Below are 21,714 nucleotides of genomic sequence, written 5' to 3'. Positions count from 1 at the left end.
AAAAAAATTTTAAGTAGTACTAGTCAATATTTATTTTGATTTTATATGTTTTTGTAATCTTCTCAGTAATGAAAATCGGTTTTAGTCAGACATAATGACTAAATAAAAAAAATCAGTAGTAGAAATCAATATTTACTTTAATTTTAAATGTAAAAAAAAATTTTTTTTTTGCAATTTTCTTAGTAGTAGAACACATTTAAAGTCAGACATAATTACTAAATATGAAAATCAGTAGTACAGATCAATATTTAGTTCGATTTTTTAATTTTTTTAATTTTATAAGTAGAAAAACTCAATTCTAGTCAGACATAATGACTAAATTAGAAAATAAGTAGTAAAACTCGGTTTTAGTCAGACATAATGACTAAATTAGAAAATCAGTAGTAAAACTCGTTCTAAGTCAGACATAATAATTAATTGTAAAATAAGTAGTACAAGTAAATAATCAGTCAGACGTAAATAATTAAAATTTAAAATCAGTAGTTCAGGTCAATATTTCCACTCAATATGTTTTTGTAATTTTCTCAGTAGTAAAACTTGGTTTTAGTCAGACATTTAAAAAAATAGACAATAAGTAGTACTATTTAATATTTAATAATATTTCATAACTTTTTATAACTTTATCAGTAGCAAAAATCGGTTTCAGTCAGACATATTGACTAAATAAGAAAATCAGTAGTACAAGTCAATATTTAGTTAGAATTTATAACTTTATAAAAAAATTTTAAGTAGTACTAGTCAATATTTATTTCAACTCAATACGTTATTGTAATTTTCTCAGTAGTAAAACTTGGTTTTAGTCAGACATTTAAAAAAGTAGATAATGAGTAGTACTATTTAATATTTAATCATATTTCATAACTTTTTATAATTTTATCAGTAGTAAAAATCGGTTTTAGTCAGACATAATGACTAAATAAGAAAATCAGTAGTACAAGTCAATATTTAGTTCGATTTTTGAATTTTTTGTATTTTTTTTAGTAGTAAGACTGGGGTTTAGTTAGACAGAATGACTAAACAAAAAAATCAGTAGTACAAATCAATATTTAATTCGATTTTTTAATTTTTTTAATTTTATAAGTAGTAAAACTCAATTCTAGTCAGACATAATGACTAAATGAGAAAATAAGTAGTAAAACTCGGTTTTAGTCAGACATAATAACTAAATTTGAAAATCAGTAGTAAAACTCGGTTTTAGTCAGACATTATAAAAAAGATAATAAGTAGTACTATTCAATATTTAATCATATTTCATAACTTTTTATAATTTTATCAGTAGTAAAAATCGGTTTTAGTCAGACATAATGACTAAATATGAAAATCAGTAGTACAAGTCAACATTTAGTTCGATTTATAAATTTTTTGTAATTTTATCAGTAATAAGACTGAGGTTTAGTTAGAGATAATGACTAAATTAGAAAATCAGTAGAAAAACTAGGTTTTAGTCAGACATAATGACTAAATTAGAAAATCAGTAGTAAAACTCGGTTTTAGTTAGACACAATAAATAAATTAGAAAATCAGTAGTACAAGTCAATATTGAGTCAGACATAATAACTAAAATTTCAAATTAGTAGTTCAAGTAAATATTTATTTCGACCTAATATATTTTTGTATAATTTTCTCAGTAGTAAAACTTGGTTTTAGTCAGACATAATAATTAATTGAAAAATAAGTAGTACAAGGAAATATTCAGTCAGACGTAAATAATTAAAATTAAAAATCAGTAGTTCACGTCAATATTTATTTCAACTCAATATGTTTTTGTAATTTTCTCAGTAGTAAAACTTGGTTTTAGTCAGACATTTAAAAAAATAGATAATAAGTAATACTATTCAATATTTAATCATATTTCATAACTTTGTATAACTTTATCAGTAGTAAAAATCGGTTTCAGTCAGACATATTGACTATATAAGAAAATCAGTAGTAGAAGTCAATATTTAGTTCGATTTTTGAATATTTTGTATATTTTTTAGTAGTAAGACTGGGGTTTAGTTAGACATAATGACTAAACAGGAAAATCAGTAGTAAAACTCGGTTTTAGTCAGACATAATAACTAAATTAGAAAATCAGTAGTAAAACTCGGTTTTAGTCAGACATTATAAAAAAAGATAATAAGTAGTACTATTCAATATTTAATCATATTTCATAACTTTTTATAATTTTATCAGTAGTAAAAATCGGTTTTAGTCAGACATCTTGACTAAATAAGAAAATCAGTAGTACAAGTCAATATTAAATAAGAAAAAAAAGAATCTAAGATAAATACAAATTAAGAATTTTCACAACATAATAACTGTGTATTAGATCTTATAAAAAATTAGCAATTATTATTATAATAAGAATAATTATTTTTTATTATTATTATTATTATTATTAGTAGTAGTAGTAGTAGTAGTATTTATTTTATATCACTTAATAAAAAAAACTATTATTATTGTTATTATCATTATTGTTAAAAACTAACAAAGGAATAGACAAACAATCAAGTTAAAAGCTTTTAACCTTTTCATTTTCTGAAAAGATATCTTCAATGAGTTTTATTTGCAAATGCATAATGGCTCATTTTGCCAATTATGTAATTCATATAATTGAATCAACTAGTTTTACAAAAGAAAAAAAAATATATATATTTAAATATTTTTTCATCTCTAAAAGATATAATATTCTTAAATAAACGAAAAAATTAATTTAAAAAAATATAATATAAAAAATAGAATTTATTTTTATATTAATAAATATATTAATAAATTATGGACAAATTAAAAAAAAAAAAAGAAAAAAAAATTAAACAAATTTCGTTGTTAACACGGATTTTTTTATTATAATTTTTATATGGAAGTTGAACTCTAATGGAGAAAAACAAAATTTTTTCATATTAAAATTTTTGCACAGCACCTCATTATATTCTATACGCCAACAATTAACTTACATAAAACCAGTGTTCACAAATGAAAAATTATTGTCAGCTAAGAGTGAAGTATAATGAAACAAAAGACTAGTAAAATTATATAATTAATGACTTCTATCAAGTAATTTAAATATTTTATAAAGAAATTTATATTTTATTTTATTATTTATTTTTTTCATATTATATTTATTATTATTATTATTATTATTATTATTATTATTATCATTATTATTTAAAATTTTTTTTTTTATTTTTCATTTATTCTAGAAAAAAAAACCAATTATTTAATTTTATTAATTGTCTACTTAATATTATATTAATGAAGTCATTATATATAAATATATAAGAACTTTAATCATATTGTAAATGATAAGATTCAATTTAACTTTTATAATTTTCAAACGATAATATTCAACTAAGCAGAAAGTTTTCCCTTGAAAATGAGATCGTAAAAGTTGATTGAAGAATGTTTGGGGTGCATTATTTCTTCCTTCCCCCAAGGCATTTGAGCTAAAAAATTCATTCTTTATTATAATAATGAAAGTATGTCAATAGTGAGAAGTGTTTTCTCTAATAACAATAATACATTTGTTGAATTATTGTTTGGCAAATTTGAAAAACAAATTATTTAATTTCATATGCATATATAACAAAAGATTAAAATTTCCATAAATATTTAATGAATATAAAATTATATATATATATATATTTATACATTTATTTGTTATCAAATTTGGTGAAAAGGAAATATATCTGATTTTATTTGCAAATAATAGAAATTCAATTTATTAGAAATTGTATTTAAATCGAGATTTAAATTATATCAATATACTTTTTTTTACAATTAAAACTTTAATAATTAAATTGGCTTTGTGTTTTATAAATTTACTTATTCTTGTTAATTCGATTGAAACTTGTTTAATATTATAAAGTAAACTCATCTTTTTCAATTATATTTACTTGTAAAACAATTTGTAGTTTTTTTTTAACTTTCTTTTTTCTTATTTACGTTATAAAAATTTCTATTTTCTATTTAATTTCTATTTTTTATAAATTTTTTCCACCTTTATTAGAAGAATTTTATTTGAGATTTATGTAGAATATTTCCTAGTCTATGCCCTCACTAAAGAATCTCTTTTCTTTTTATTACATCACACTTTCTTTTTTCGTCGTTCCTTATTTTCACAATTTTTTTTTCCAACTCAAGAATTTGCAATTATTCAGTGTAGAATTTTGCAAACTCTTTCAAAATTTTTCTTCATAATTTTAAAAAGATTTACGTTAAATTTAATAAATCAAGGGATATTCATATTTTATCCCAAAAAAAAAAAACAGAAAACTTGTATAGAAAATTCATTGCAAAAAAAAAAACGATGACTTGTAAAATTTTAAAGAAAACTAATTTTTGTTTAAAAAAAAAAATAAATAAATAAATTTAATTTTAATTAAATTTTTTTTTCTTAAATACAGAAAATGAACTTGTTTTTGATGAGAATTGTAAGGCAATCTCATTGCACATTTCAAAGCTACGGATGCGAAATTAGAAGCTTTCGATCGACTTTCACCTGAGGCTGTAAAATATATAAACCACCTCAAAAGGAATCAAGAAGTTAGTTATATGAAGGAATTCGTTGTTGACTCATTATAGCGTAATTAACTTTAAATTATTCACGATAATTTCAATTTAATTTATATTTAAAAACTACGATTTTTATTTCAAAAAAAAAAAAAAAATTCAAAAATTATGTAAATTTTACTCAACTCTTTAAAAAACAATTTTTATATTTTAAAATATAAAAAAAATATAATAAAACAATATATAATAATATAATAATATAATAATATAATAATATAATAATAATATATAATATAATATTTAAATATAAAAAAAGATAATAGTAATATAATATTGTTTATTAATTAATTAAATTTATTTAGAATGTCAGTGACATAATTTAAATTTGAACAATGTCATAATATTAAATTTAATTTTATAAATTCAGTTTTAAGAAAAAAAATTTGTTAAATGAATTATATATATATATATATATATACCTGAAAATGAAATAATAAATCATATATTCCTGTTAAATTAGATATTGCACATGGAGAATGGAATATATAGCCATTGATTGTCACCGCAATTACAAATTTAAGCCATAGCTATCAAATATATCTGATTATTTAAATACTTGAATTTACGTGTGTGGCGTTTTGGAAGAAAATTAAGTCTAGATATAAATTTATCTCTAGTTTATTTCAAATATAAAATGACAATTATTCCCTTGATTGTTACGAATTTTTTATATGTATATCTATTCATATAAAATACAATATATATGTATAGAACAAAATTTATCATTATTTTTTATTTTTGTAATTTTTTTTCAAGATAAATTAGAAACAAGTTTTATAGAAATAAAAAGTAAATTTTTTTTTTACATTCAGACAGAAAAATTAAACCATATTTAGTCAAAATAAATAAATTAGAAAATCAATAGTACAAGTCAATATTTAGTTGAGATCTTTGAATTTGTACTTTTAATTACCTTTTACCTTTAATTTTGTACTTTTTGTAATTTTATCAGTAGTAAGACTGGGGTTCAGTCAGACATAATGACTAAACAAGAAAATCAGTAGAAGAAATGAATATTTACATTAATTTTTAAATTATTGTAATTTTCTTAGTAGTAGAACTCATTTAAAGTCAGACATAATGAGTAAATATGAAAATCAGTAGTACAGGTCAATATTTAGTTTCATTTTTGAATTTTTTGTAATTTTATTAGTAGTAAAATTCGATTTTAGTCAGACATAACGACTAAATTAGAAAATCAGTAGTAAAACTCGGTTTTAGTCAGGCATTATAAAAAAGATAATTAGTAGTACTATTCAATATTTAATCATATTTCATAACTTTTTATAATTTTATCTGTAGTAAAAATCGGTTTTAGTCAGACATAATGACTAAATATGAAAATCAGTAGTACAAGTCAATATTTAGTTAGAATTTATAACTTTATAAAAAAAATTTTAAGTAGTACTAGTCAATATTTATTTTGATTTTATATGTGTTTGTAATTTTCTCAGTAATGAAAATCGGTTTTAGTCAGACATAATGACTAAATAAAAAAAATCTGTAGTAGAAATCAATATTTACTTTAATTTAAAATTTTTTGTAATTTTCTTATTAGTAGAACACATTTAAAGTCAGACATAATTACTAAATATGAAAATCAGTAGTACAGATCAATATTTAGTTCGATTTTTTAATTTTTTTAATTTTATAAGTAGAAAAACTCACTTTTAGTCAGACATAATGGTTAAATGAGAAAATCAGTAGTAAAACTCGGTTTAAGTCAGACATAATAATTAATTGAAAAATAAGTAGTACAAGTAAATATTCAGTCAGACGTAAATAATTAAAATTTAAAATCAATAGTTCACGTCAATATTTATTTTAACTCAATATGTTTTTGTAATTTTCTCAGTAGTAAAACTTGGTTTTAGTCAGACATGATAAAAAATAGAGAATAAGTAGCACTAATTAATGTATAATCATATTTTATTACTTTTTACAATTTTGTCAGTAGTGAAACTCGGTTTTAGTCGGACATAATGATTAATAAGAAAATCAGTAGTACAAGTCAATATTTATTTTTATTTTTTTGTATTTTAATCAGAAATAAGACACAATTTTAATCAGACATAATGATTAAATATGAAAATCAGTAGTACAGGTCAATATTTAGTTCCATTTTTGAATTTTTTGTAATTTTATCAGTAGTAAAATTTGATTTTAGTCAGACATAATGACTAAATTAGAAAATCAGTAGTAAAACTCAGTCTTAATCAGACATGATAAGAAATTAGAAAATAATTAATACTATTTAATAAATAGAGTCACATTTTATACACTATAACTTTTTGTAATTTTCTCAGTAGTAAAACCCGGTTTTAATCAGACATAATGACTAAATATGAAAATCAGTAGTACAGGTCAATATTTAGTTCCATTTTTGAATTTTTTGTAATTTTATCAGCAGAAAACGACTAAGATATAACGACTAAATTAGAAAATCAGTAGTAAAACTCGGTTTTAGTCAGACATTATAAAAAAAGATAATAAGTAGCGCTAATCAATACATAATCATATTTCATTACTTGTTACAATTTTATCAGTAGTGAAACTCGGTTTTAGTAAGACACAATAAATAAATTAGAAAATCAGTAGTACAAGTCAATATTTTATTCAATTTTTGAATTTTTTTGTAATTTTATAAGTAGTAAAACACGATTCTAGTCAGACATAATGACTGAATTAGAAACTCAGTAGTAGAACTTGGTTTTAGTCAGACACAATATTTTTTAAAATCAGTAGTACAAGTCAATATTAAGTCAGACATTCTAAATTTTTGTAATTTCTTTTAGTAGTACAAGTCAATATTGAGTCAGGCATAATAACTAACATTTAAAATCAGTAGTTCAAGTGAATATTTATTTCGACTTAATATATTTTTGTATAATTTTCTCAGTAGTAAAACTCGTTTTTAGTCAGACACATTAAATAATTTAAAAATAAGTAGTACAAGTCAATATTTAGTCAGAAAGTAATAACTTTTTTTTCTAATTTTTTCAATTTAATATTTATTTTAAAATTTTCATGGTTTTTTTTATATCTTTTCAGTAGTAAAATTCGTTTTTTAGTCAGACATAGTTTCGTATAATGTTTAAAAAATAAGTAGTAGTACAAATAAATTTTTAGTAATTGTTATTAAATATTATTAATTTTATTACTACTGTAAATCTTGAGTTCAGTCATTTATTTTTTTTTTATTTTAAATAAATATTTGTTATGAACAAAAAAGTAAAAAATAAAATATTAAAAAAAATTTATCAAAAATATCATACAGGTCAAAAGTTCGATTTTATTTACTGTATATTGTCTATCAAAAACTATAAACAACAATTTGACAAAGTCAATTTCTCTATATAGAGAGATGAGGTATAAAATAGAAAAAAAAGTGATTGATCCTTTAAAATACTATTTTCATCCGGATATGACGTCTGTACCTATTTGTCGATAAAACACAAGGATATAGGTATGAAGAGGCTGTTGCAGCACAAATATAAGATTAAGAAAGAAAGAAAAAGAACAATAAAGAAAATTGTCAAAAGAAATTTTTTGATATATTTATATAATCTTTAATATCATCTCAATATATATGTCAAAAAAAAAAAAATTATAGATAAAAGAAAAATTCTCAAAAATTGTGATAAATTTTTTCACGTACAATGATATAAATATTCCTTGTGGTGTGATAAATTTTTCTGATCAATATTATGAATAACTCAAAAAGAAGGGAAAAAATTTTTACCCTTCGAACAATATATATATATATTTTGTCAATTTGACATAATTTTCTTTTTTTTCGACTCTTATAACAGTATCATTATTATATTATATAAATAATCTTTTTGTTAACGGGACAAAAACTTTTTTTATCTGTAGTATAAATTTATGTCATCAAAATTTTACGCTTCATTTGTTTAATGGGTATATAATTTTTTTTTCGGGAACCTTGCAATTTTTATTTTTGAAAAATTCAGGTTAAGTTCAATGGACCATGAAACAAAAAATAAGAAGGAGGAGAAAACTTTTTTGAGAAATGAAAAATCAACATTTTTTTTTTTTAATTTTTTGAATTATAATTTGTGATAATTGAATCTTTTTTCCTCTGTAAAGAATTAAAAAACAAATTGTGATAAATATTCATATCACTAATATGCAAAATATGTTTCATTTTTATAAAAAAAAAAAAAGTATATCGAAAAAAAAATTTATTTTTCATATTAAAAATTTGTTTTTAAAAAAAAAATTCAAAGAATAAAAAATATGTTTTCGTGAGAAAAAAATTTATATTTACATTAAACATTTTATAAATTTGTATATTTTTTTTTAAATAATAAATTCAAAATTCACTATATTTCAGAAAAAAGAAGTTTAAATTCATTTATTTGATTTTAATTGTAAGATAAAGACCTGCAAATGTCTAAAAAATGACAACTTTGATTTAAAAAAAAAAATGATAAATTACTTTCATCTAAATTCATATTCTTCTTTTTTTTCGTAATAACAAGAATAGAGAACTCATCCTCACAGTCACATTGGCTCAATGCCAGAAAGCATTTTGGATATAATTCAAATTTCATTAGTCAATTGTTAAAGATAAATTCCATAAAAATCGATCAATTCCATTTAATCGAATCAATATCTTGCTCTGCATATATATAGCTTTTGTGCATATTTTAAAAAGAATTCAACGTAAATCTAACGAATTTTAATTTGGCAATTTTTTTTTTTCGCAACGATTGATATAACCAAAAATAATAATAATTGGAAAAAAAAAATTTATGTCCCTCAAAGGATTTTAACAGAACTGATATTAAAAAAAAAAAAAAAGAAGCAATATAACTACATTTTTATTTGAAATTGCGAATTGATATTGACTTTTTTTTTCTCTTATGTATAAGAATTGAATTACTGAACCGCTTTTGCTCGATGCTTATAATTGAATGTCGTTTTTAATATTACTTCTGACTCTCTCTCTCTCTCTCTCTCTCTCTCTCGCTGTAAATTATTGTAAATGTACACGATGAAAGCTTTTGATTAGATTAAAAATTAAACAGAAAATTAAAGACCGATTGCTTCTGAAAGCACTCTTTTATATAAAGAAACATATATATATTATATATTTATATTCAAATACAAATATTGGTTGAGCTTTTATTATTAAAATGTGCAAAATTGATTAAATTGTTTTTTTTAAAAAAAGCTAAAAATAGCTAAATAAAAGCTAAATATTTTCAATTTATTTTAAAATTGCTATTAAATCTAAAACTCTTTCCTTTTTACAATTAAAACTTTCCTTGTTCAATTATTTAACTTTCTTTCAAGTATAACAGTTTTTCTATTTTCTTCTCTAGATATATATCTGTTATATATATATTTTTTTTTACTAAGTCAGCTTAGGAGATATTATTATTATTATATTTTTATATTTTTGTATTTTTATATATTTATATTTTTATTTTATTATATTTTTATATATTTAATATTTTTATATTTTTATATTTTTATATTTTTATATTATTATATTAATATATTATTATTATTATTATTATTATTATTATTATTATTATTAAGCTTATCGGTTAGGATATATTTTTCAATTTATTTTAAAATTGCTATATAGTAGCAAAAAAAAAAAAAAAAGGAAAATGTAAAAGATTATTTTATTTCAAAAAGTTTTCTTATTAAAATTGTGTCAAGCTTTATATTTTCAAGATATATAATTTGCAATAACATTTTATTAAACGCTAACTAATAGTGACATAAATTCGAGGGTCCGCATCATGTTTGTGGCTTAATAGAATAATATTTTATTCAACAAAAACACTGAACAAAAAATTTTCAAGATGACTAAAGCGCTCCAAATATAGTATATATAGAATACTTTTTAAATTATTAAGAATATTTTGACCTTAATTTATCTACTGTATAATAGGTATATAAATAGTTCTTAAATTATTCTGAAAATAAATTCATAATGACAAGTTTTTTTTTTATTATTATTATTATTATTATTTTTATTATTATTATTATTATTATTATTATTATTTTTTATTGTTATTAGTATTAGTTTATTATTATTGTTTATTATTAAATTAATAAATTATTAATATGAATAATAATATAATTGTAATTATCATATGAATATTTAATTTTTATTTATAATAAATACCGCACACAGTACCATTTGAACTTGTCATCTTTGTCATGTGAATGAAGTTATATTCGATAATATCAATCAGTGACATTCCTTTGTGTTACAAATATTTTCAACACTGACGTATCATGTTTGGAACAAAATTAGGGCACTCTAAGGCATAGATAGTGGAAAATTAAATTGAACTTGCATATATAACTACTTGGCAAGTTCATAAGTTGTTTACTAATATATATATATATATATATATATGATTCTATATTATTAGAGAAAGGAATTTTTTCTATACACACTATAGTTTTTTTTTTTTTTTTTTTTGAAAATCGTAAATAAGTTACTATTTTTGCTTTGAAAATTTTTCACTTGATGATGAAAAAAGAACATTCATGTCATATTCAAAATTTCGATACACAAAAAAAAAAAAAAAAATAAAGAATAGGTTTCAATTTTAAAATACATTTTCCATACGAAAACACATTTTTCCTTCAGTTTCGAAAAAGTTCCAAAACTATAAACATCTTAATCTTGTTGTGCTCTGTACTTAGAATTTAAAAAAAAAAAAAAATTATTCATACATCCAGCGAATTATTTTTTTTTTATATCAACATTCAAAAATAAAAATATATTTCCCTTAGAGCCTAATAATTTTATTTAATTTTAAATAAAGAAAAAAATTAACAAATTTTTTTTAACTCTATTTGAAACAAATAAATATTTATTTTATTCTGTAAACAAATAATATGGTGTAATTTTGTAAAAAAAAATAAAAATACGGAGAAAACTAAATGTTTCAATCCACATTTTTCATGGTATGTCAAAAAAATATTTTATTATCTTCATTTTTAAAAAAATGATTCTTTATTCAAAATAATAATTAAAGAAATAAACTGATCTCTGCAAATATTTATTTTTAATTTTTTTTTTTTTTTTTTTTTTTTTAACAAAAAAAATCACTGTAAAGATAAAATTAAAAATTAATTTTTGAAAATTAGTAAATAAAATTTGGAATGACTAAACAAAAAACAATTTAATGCTAACTAAAACGAACTAACAAAATTGACTTTCAAATTTTTTATCTAAAAAAAGGAGGAAGAAAAAAATTATTAATAAGACCTCTTGAACTGGAGATAAAATTCACAAATAAAATAATATTTTCAAAATAGATATATATATATATATATATATATATATATATATATATTTAAAAAAACTGGGTCGACCAACCTTCTTGAAATGCAATATAAACAGCCTAACTTCTCGAGTGACATGAATTCTTTTGAATACCTGTGACTGAATTTTAATAGTAAAATATATGTAACGCAACTCGATTTTTCTCCTACTTTTTTTTTCTACAATGGAATTTTCAGTGTAAAGAAAATTTCTATATATCTCAAGTTAAACATTTTTCTAAACTCTCAAAAAGATGAAATTGTATCACATAAAAATACATTTACACTATTTTTAGAAAAAAAAAAAATTTCGTATATTTTAAATGAAATATTTTCTGTTCAATATATATATATATATATATATATATATATATATATATATATATATATATATATACAGAAAGCAATTAATAACATTGATTTTCTTCTTTCAAATACTCATTCACGTTCTTTAAAAAAGAAAAAAAAAATTGGTTTTGAAAAGAAATGAAAAGGTGTATAATAAACGAGGAAATGAGTTTTTGTCGAAGAAAATCACCTACTCTTTTTTTTTTTAAAAAAAAGTTTTGAAATTGATGTATATTGTTTTGTACAGTAACATTTTTCATAAAAAAATCTTCTTTTGTTAATATTTAAATAATAATTTAAAAATTCATATATATATATATATACAAATATAACAAATAACATAAATGGAGAATATTTTTTTCATACAATATTTTTTTTGTATAATTTTTTTTTAATAAATAAATTTTTTTGTATAATTTTTTTTTTTAATAAATAAATTTTTTTTATTACAATTGTATTTAAATATAATCATAAAGTGTAAAAAATTCAAAAAAAAAAAAAAAAAGGGACAGAAAAAAATTGTAAACTTCAAAACATGTGTAAATTTCTTAAATTTTATTGCACAAATTCCAATATGGCAAAGAATTATCTACTCCTTTGTGAAAATTTACTGTGAAGCAAATTTCAAATATAAAACAAGGGGGAGAGTTGGCTTTTCAAGTCAAGAGTAGTCATTCTTCCTTTTTATCTCGATTTATTGATGCGGATTCCACAAATAACGTTGAGATCACGTCAAGCTGATGATCTTCTCTCGATATCTGTAATCAAATAAAAAGTTACTCACTCAGCAGCTTGTCGTGAGAAATAACTTTTATTGGATCTCCCTTATAAATTCACCCCTTTCTCACAGAGAAAAAAAAAATAATAATAATTCCAATGATTTTTTTTTTTTTAAACAAAAATTTATATTCAAATTGAAAATAAAAAAAAAATAATAAAATAAAAAAAATAATTTTGCAATTAATTAAAAAAAACGAAGAGAATTTTTTAATTAAATTCTTTTTCATCATTAAATTAATTATTTTACAAGTTTTTTACTTTTTTGGAGTAAATTCTTCATTATAAAGTTTCTCAATTGACAAATCTTCAAAAGTAAGATGCAAAAGTTGCTTTTAATCAAAGGAATACCACTGTTAATCAATTTTGAACAAGGCTTTTCATCCTGTTTAATATTCTCATATCTAATTTTCTACTGCAATGATTATTCATCCAATATAGAAGCGCTTTGAATTTATTATCGGGGAAAATTTCGAACTAATTATTATAAAGTGATAAAAAAAAAAATATTTATTTTATTCAATCATTTTTTTTTTTTTTTGCTGTGAGGAGAAAAATCTTAAATGTAATTCCAAAATATTAAAAAACTTTTATAACGCACCAAAAAAATATTTATTAGTAAAAGCTGAAAGAGAAAAAAATTCATTAGTAAAACCTGAAATAGAAAAACATTCATTAGTATATAAAACCTAAAAAAAATTCATTATTAGTAAAAAAAAAAAATTAAATAAAAAAAATAGTAAAAAAAATTAAAAAAAAAACAATTCATTTTTCCTAATGTAAATTTGTCGCTGTTTTATATTTATTATTCAAATATTTGTAGACAAAATAAATAAAAGCCATGAATAATTTTAATAGTAACGTATAGCAGAGAATAATTAAATTTCGATTTGAGAACAATTACTTTTCATATATATATAAATAATTGAAATATATATTTACCCTTGACCATTCGACCATATAAATATATATATACTTCCCCTTTAGAACAATAATAAAGCTTTTCATTAGTTTAATAATCCAGACATTGTTTTTAAATTAAATAAACTTTTCATCTAAAACAAAAACAATTCGTATACTATTATAATTATGTTTCCGCGTGAAAAAATAATTTTGTCTAAAACAAATAGTTTTGACATTTTCGAAATTATGAATAAAAAAAAAAAGAGATTAATTTTCAACCTATAAATAATTAAATTTCCAAAAAACGATTTTTGTTTTATAAATATATATATTTAATATTTTTTTTAATAAAATATAAATTAATATATAATATAATAAATATAATTTTATAAATGAAATAAAAATATTTTCTCTTATTTCCCACAAATCACTATTGAATTAGATTTAAATATTTTCTAAAGCAAAAAAAAAAAAAAGAAAATAGATAAAAAACTTAAAAAGTAACTCGTTCTATAAATGGAAGAAAAACCTTTTATCTCGCCTTATAAATCCTATCTTAATACTAATGACATGAAATAGTTAAAGGCTTTTAAGCACCTCTACGTAAAATATTGCTGATGAAGTTATTCTTAATTTGACATTTTTTTTTTTTTTTTTTTTTTTTTTATTAATGACACGAATTATATTGACCTCGTGAAAGATGAGAATTAACCAGACAGTGATTAATTTTTCCACGTAATGAAAAATGAAATTTCATTAGAAAATTTATGAGAAAATATATTAGATTTGAAAAAAAGAAGGATTATTATTTTTGCCTTTGGAATAAAATATTTTATATCAATGTGGAAATTTTATTAATTTATTAATTAAAAATTAATATTAATGAATTAATAATTTGCAAATAAAAATTAATTTTCTGTTTTTTTTTACAGATATCGAATAAGAATTTTAGCATCATCGATGAGGACAATCAGTATATTCCTTATGAGATGAGACCTGAGACATATATTGTACCAGCAGTATTTATCATTATACTGATTGTCGGCGTTGTTGGAAATGGAATTCTTGTATTTACATTGTGTCGTTATCCAAGCTTAAGAAACATTCCAAACATTTATGTGCTTTCTTTAGCACTTGGTGACCTTTTGGTGAGAAAGCTCTTCTTTTTTTTTTTTTTTCTTTTATTTGTTCATTCATCAAAATCTTTTCTTAATGTTAAAAAAATAAATAAATAAACTAGAAAAATTTTTTATAAAAATTTTTTATAAAAATTTTTTTAAAAAACCAATTTTTAAAATATAATTATATTTGAGAGACAAAGAAATTTACAAATAAGAGAAATAAAATAACTTTAGTATTATAATGTTTTGGAGTTTTCATATAAATCAAATTTCCACAAAAACTTTGTCAATGTCTCTCTTGACTTGATATTCAAAGTTTTGAGGATTTAATTACATTTCATTTATTATTTCAACTGTACAATGAAATTACAATTGTTTCAAGTTGAAAAAAAAACTAATTTTCATTAAACGAATGTAATCAAAAAGGTAATTCAAAATAGTATATATATATATATATATATATGCATTGTTACTTTGTCAACCTTTATCTTCAGAATAAATTTGCATTTCAACGGAAGCAATTGAAGGACTAATCTGATTTTACTCAAAGAGAATGAAACTCAAGTGATAGCTTTTTAACAAAAGTACAAATAAATATTATACCCGAAAATTTACTATTTTTTTTTTATCTTTTTGTATCTATTTTATTTAACCAAAAATAAAATATATAAAAATTAATAAAATTTTCTTTTATATATATATAATATATATATATATTAATAAAACTCGATATGCAGAATGCATATATTTATATAGTGATATAGTGAAATAGAAGAATGTCTCAGGAGAATATATTATACGTCTTACATATTTTAAAGATTTCCTTTGTCACTCAAATAACAGAAAAGCACGAGTTATAAAGCCAGTAATAAAAGCTTTTGTTTTGAATAAAAAAAAAAAAAAAAAAAAAAAGAAAAAATTTCACAATATCATAAGAAATATTATAAAAATTCTAATTTTTCAATATTTAAATTAAATTTCGAAATTTCAAATTTTTTATTACTACTTTAGATTTAACAAAAATAACAAAAATTATTTATATAAAAAATATAAAATTTTGTTTTTAATTTCTATAAAAAAAATTTTTTTTTTTAATCTTACATCCTTTCTTGCTTGTTTTATAAATGATATTCCCCTGACAAATCCCGCATGTTTCAATTTTATGTAAAATTTCATCACTATAGATTAAATGGAAAAAAATAATTTTTCATTTTTTTTTTTTTTTTTTTCTTCTTAAAATTTGTATATATTATTTTAAAGAATTAAATTTCAATTTTTAAATTATTTCCTTTAAATAATTTTATTTTATTTCTATTCAAATTTATTAATAAAAAAAAAAAACACAGTTTTTTTTTTTATTAATTTTTTTTTTACAAAAATTTATTTGATTTATGTTTCTGTTATTTTATATCAGGTACTAATAACATGCGTTCCATTTACATCAATTCTATATACAATCGAATCTTGGCATTGGGGATTAACAGTATGCAAGATTTCAGAATGCTCCAAGGATATATCAATAGGTGTTTCTGTTTTTACATTAACTGCTTTATCAGCAGAAAGGTAAGTCTCCATTAATTTAATTAGATACCTGTAACAAAAGAGAAATTATTATTATTATTATTATTATTATTATTATTATTATTATTATTATTATCATTATTATTATTATTATTATTACATATTATTTTTAATTTATTATTATAAAAGGCATTTTTCTTTCTCTTATACAAGAAGTAAAAAGAAATTTTTTTTTTTTACTTTTCAACATGAAAGTGCATTGAAGAATAAGATCTTACATTCTTCAATTTCAATTAAAAGCTTTCTTTTGTTCTTCTAATTTAATGTTATTCTTACCATTGCCTACAAAACTTTATATAATAATAAAAAAAAAAAATTGTTAATATTATAATAAAAAAAAAAAAGTATTTATTTCAACATTTTTAATTATGTAGTCATTATTTTCAAAACATTTACATTTTAAATAAAATTCTGCAAAAAAAATAAATAAATTTAATCTTTTAAATTTTTTTACAAAATAAATTTTTATATTTAAATTTTTCTATTAAATTAATTAATTCTATTTAATTAATTAAATAAATTATACATTTTTTGAATAGGAAAAATTTTTTTTTTTTTCTGTTGAAACAGATATTGTGCCATAGCAGATCCTTTAAGAAGTCACGTATCAGGATTAAATTCAAAGACATTGACAATATGTATTGCAATTTTGATATGGTTATTGGCAATTATTTTCGCTGTGCCTGCATTTGCATTCTCTTATGTTCGACCACAGCCTCTTAATGGAAATCATAGCATCATGATTTGCAGTCCATTTCCCAAAGATTTCGGTAAATCTATAAATAAGAAATTTGATATGCATGAAAGTTTATAGGAATATATTTTATATAAAAATTAAAAAATTAAAAAAAAAAAAAAAAATATGGAGAAGAAGACCTTCGCAATATATATATACTATTTTAAAGTAGAAAACACAATATTATTGCGGATATATTAAGGTAAACGATTGAAAATTATATATATGTAAAATTTTATTCGATATTTTCTGATAAAAAAAAACAGTTTTGTATACTTATTTCGAAATGTAGCAATTTTATAAACATTATGTATCATACAAAAAAAATATTATACTTTTTAATATTTTAATTATTATTTCCTAATATTTATTTACTATTATTTATAAATAATTATCTGTTTTTTTTTCTTAAAGGTGAAAATTACGAGAAAGGAATGATTCTTTTCAAATTCCTCGCTTATTATGCAATACCACTGTGCATTATATCAGGATTTTATTTAGGCATGGCTCGGCATCTTGAACTTTCAACTAGAAATATGCCTGGTGAAATTCCTGGCGCAACACAACATTGTGAACAAATTCGTAGCCGAAAAAAGGTTATAAAAAATTAATTTCAAATTTTTTTTTTTCGAAAAAAAATTTACTAAAATTTTTTTTTTATTTTAGGCTGGCAAAATGGTGATATCATTTGTAATAATTTTCTTCATTTGCTTTTTGCCATATCATATATTCATGCTGTGGTTCCACTTCTATCCATATTCACGTGATGTGTATGATGACTTTTGGCATGCCTTTCGGATAATCGGCTTTTGCCTCAGTTTCATTAATAGTTGTGTCAATCCCATTGCACTCTATTTTATTAGTGGTACTTTTCGAAAAAAGTAAGAAACTAATTTAATTAAAAAAATTTTTCACAAAAAAAAAAAAAAAAAAATTCAAACTATGAAAGAAAAATAATTTTTTTTTATCTTTATTTTCAAGGTATAATGAATATCTTTGTTGTTGTATTGCAAGCAGAAGAAATTCCAATAGAGAATTATCACGCTCAAGAGGAAATAATACGAGTAGAAATTTTGAAACAAGTTTTAATTCAACTTTTCGACGAAATACTCAAGAATTGAATTCCGTTGCATTATTGGTTTGGTGAAACGAAACCCCACCAAATATCACAAATTTTTTCAAAATCCACTCTCGCGTTCAACGACATCCTCCTCGAAATGTATAAAGTTTAAAAAAAAAAAAACCTCCCTTTAATATTTAATAAATTATATACACATCGATAATTATATATAATTACCATTATAAAAAAATATAAATGTAATATCAATTCTTTAATTACTTAAAATTTTAAATTTTTTTATAAAAAAAAAGAAGTAGGTCTTCATTTATAAACCAAAAAAAAAAAATTGTATAAGAAACTAATTGAAAAAATGCGCGCAAAATTACCTAGATATTATTCCTTATATTAAATAATTAATGTAATTTACTCTCTAAATCTGAATTAGTAATTTAAATTCACTCACTTTTTGCTTTTGAATTAATTAAATTTTACTAATACGATAAAAAAAGGTTTTTTTTACAATTAATCCTAAATCTGTATTAATAATTTAACTAATTTGAATTAATGACTCGCTTTCGAATTAATTAAATTATACTAATTCGATAGTAAAGAAAAATTTTATACTATATTAGTTAAATTCTACAAATTTAAATTAGTTAAAATTTGTACTAATTCAAAATTTAGAGAGTAAAACTTTTAGCATTATCAATAAACTTGGAATATAAATTTAAGAACTAAGAAATATATTTATAGCTATTATATATATATATATATATATATATATATATATATATATATATCCGATTTTCACGAAACTCAAAATTTTCCACATTAATTAAAAAGACATTAAAAATAGAATTAAATTTTCAATATTTTCTCAATTTATAGAAAAAATAATTGAAAATAAAATTTTTTATTATTTTCCATTCACTGAAAGAAATATATAAATATAATAGGATATTTTTTATATATTTTGTAATATTTATTCATAGTTTCATTAATGTGATTAATTTAAACTAATTTACAAGATAACATAATTTTAAGATAAAAAAATTATATTTTTTACTATTATTTTGTTTTTACTGCTTCTTTTGATAATTAGACAGTATTATAATATATAATAATAAAAACTAATATATGTACTATTATGAATTAATTGTTAAAATAGTTATATTAAGAAAAGTTTTAATAAATAAAGAAATAATGAAAAAAATAATTTTTGTACGTAATTAAATTTTTTTTTTTTTTTTAATTTTTTTCAAACTTGATCAAAAATTAAAATAGTATTAATAAACATTGGAGTGAAACGTTAGAAATCATTATTTAAACATTTTTAACTTTTTTTTGATAAGATAAATAAAAATTTAAACACTAGACGCTAAATAAGATGTCAAAATGATTAACGTTCTGACATCAAAGAATTATATACCTATGAGCGTTTTATCAAACATCTCGGAAAAAAATTTTAAACTTGGTACATTATCTCTTCATACTCTCTGTTATGAGTTTGTGTCTTTTTAATCAGATCTGGAAATTTTTTTTTTTTTAATTAATTTTTATTTATCATTTTTCTAAAATGAAATTTATTTAAAATTTATTTTTATTAAAATATGTGTAGCAATTATCAACAAGTCTCTATTAATGATGAAACACTGGAAAATGATAAATCAAAATCACGAAATCATATTCTACAATTTATTGCCACAATTAGCGGTATGTTTATTTCAATTATTATTAAAATTATTAATTATTAATTATTAATTATTAATTATTAATTATTAATTATTAATTATTAATTATTAATTTTTATTTATTAAATTTAAATAGTTATTTATATATTTTTGTAATTAATTTAAGTATGTATCCTGACAATTGGAAATGGAACAGTCGACTCATGGACATCTCCGGCACTTCCATTTTTGACAAGTAATCATTCATCATTTCCGGTGACAAATTTACAAGGCTCATGGATAGCATCAACTTCCGATCTTGGCTCAGCAATGGGAAATTTATTAACGCCAATTTTTTCAACTTTTATGGGTCGAAAATATTCATTATTAATATTTGCCATAATGGAATTAATTTCTTGGACAATGATAATTTTAGCAAATAACATAATAATGTTATATACAGCTCGTTTCATTAGTGGTGTATCATGTACGCTTGCAATTAGTTTCACAACAATTTATATTGGTGAAATTTCTGGCAAAGAAATAAGAGGAATTTTATTATTAATAGTTCGTATTTCAACTCAATTTGGTAGTTTATTTGTAAAAATTATTGGCGCATATCTCACATATCAAATGATGAATATGGCAATGATTTTAATTTTATTACCATTTTTTTTTACATTTACATTTATACCAGAGAGTCCATATTATTTATTATTTAAAAATCAAAAAAATGATGCACGAAAGACAATTATTAAACTTAATGGTACTGATAATTTGGAAATAATTAATTTTGAAATTGAACGCTTACAGGAAACAGTGAATGAAAATAAAATTAATGAAAAATGTGCAATTTGGAATTTATTTTTTATAGAAGGAAATAGAAAAAGTTTTTTTATTGTACTAATTGTATGGTGGACAAAATTTTTATCAGGCGACACATCTATTGATGCTTATACACAAGAGATATTTGCTTATAGTGATTTTTTTCTATCGCCAAAATATTCAACAATTATTTATGCAGCAATCACTGTTATCATTCCTCTTATTGTTACTCGACTAATTGAACGAGTTGGTAGGAAAAAAATATTTTTTCTCTCTGGTTTATTTTCTGCATTTGGTTTAACAATTGTGGGTTTATTTTTTTTTTTTAAATTCTACATGCAAATTGATATGAAATCATTTAGTTGGATTCCATTTGTTTTCTTAATATTTTATAATATTGCATCGAATTGCGGTTGTATAACTTATGTAATAACTGGCGAAATGTTTGCACTTAATATTAAGGAAATTGCCGTGACGTGCGTTACAATTACAAATGATTTATTAGCATTTTTTGTTAAAGTTATTTTTCATTGGATGAATAATAATACTGGGATATATACAACATTTTGGATGTATGCATTATTCAGTATTATTGGATCGAGTCTTTTTTTTATTATCGCTCCCGAAACAAAGGGAAAAACATTGGAGGAGATTCAAGATATTTTACATTCGAGAAAGAAAAAAAATCAAGAAGAATTAATCAATTAAGAAATTAAACAAATTATCATTTTTGTTCTTATTTTACAATAAATGAATAAATAATTTATTAACTAATTTTTTTTGTAAATTTTTTCTTTTTTTTTTTTTGCTGAAATGGAA

General features: G+C 20.5%; 2 protein-coding genes across 3 annotated transcripts in view; both read left to right on the top strand.

Annotated features, from left to right (window-relative positions):
• Positions 1 to 18,845, top strand: part of LOC127284263 (neuropeptide CCHamide-1 receptor-like) — a 42,782-nt gene extending 23,937 nt beyond the window's left edge. For both annotated transcript variants that reach the window (XM_051309630.1, XM_051309631.1), the window contains exons 2-7: positions 14,835 to 15,050; positions 16,438 to 16,586; positions 17,175 to 17,374; positions 17,755 to 17,936; positions 18,007 to 18,221; positions 18,322 to 18,845. In XM_051309630.1, coding sequence (XP_051165587.1) covers positions 14,835 to 15,050; positions 16,438 to 16,586; positions 17,175 to 17,374; positions 17,755 to 17,936; positions 18,007 to 18,221; positions 18,322 to 18,487 — 1,128 coding nt within the window. In that variant the 3' untranslated portion in view covers positions 18,488 to 18,845. The remainder of the gene's footprint in view (positions 1 to 14,834; positions 15,051 to 16,437; positions 16,587 to 17,174; positions 17,375 to 17,754; positions 17,937 to 18,006; positions 18,222 to 18,321) is intronic.
• A 955-nt stretch (positions 18,846 to 19,800) lies between these two features.
• Positions 19,801 to 21,669, top strand: LOC127284212 (facilitated trehalose transporter Tret1-like). The gene is made up of 2 exons (XM_051309537.1): positions 19,801 to 20,113; positions 20,258 to 21,669. Exons 1-2 carry the CDS (start codon positions 20,011 to 20,013, stop codon positions 21,601 to 21,603), a joined length of 1,449 nt encoding a protein of 482 aa, XP_051165494.1. The 5' UTR covers positions 19,801 to 20,010; the 3' UTR covers positions 21,604 to 21,669.
• Positions 21,670 to 21,714: the final 45 nt, after the last annotated feature.

Source organism: Leptopilina boulardi, unplaced genomic scaffold (genome assembly GCF_019393585.1).
Source record: "Leptopilina boulardi isolate dan_hultmark-lab unplaced genomic scaffold, ZJU_Lbou_2.1 LbouV2_32, whole genome shotgun sequence".
Classification (NCBI taxonomy): Eukaryota; Metazoa; Arthropoda; class Insecta; order Hymenoptera; family Figitidae; genus Leptopilina; species Leptopilina boulardi.
Note: the sequence above shows the minus strand (reverse complement) of the source record. Positions and strands in the feature narration are given on the sequence as shown.

Coding starts and splice junctions, on each gene's coding strand:
- LOC127284212 (XM_051309537.1), top strand. CDS start 20,011: ATGTGTAGCAATTATCAACAAGTCTCTATTAATGATGAAACACTGGAA. Junction 20,114..20,257: donor ATTTATTGCCACAATTAGCG/GTATGTTTATTT, acceptor AATTAATTTAAG/TATGTATCCTGACAATTGGA.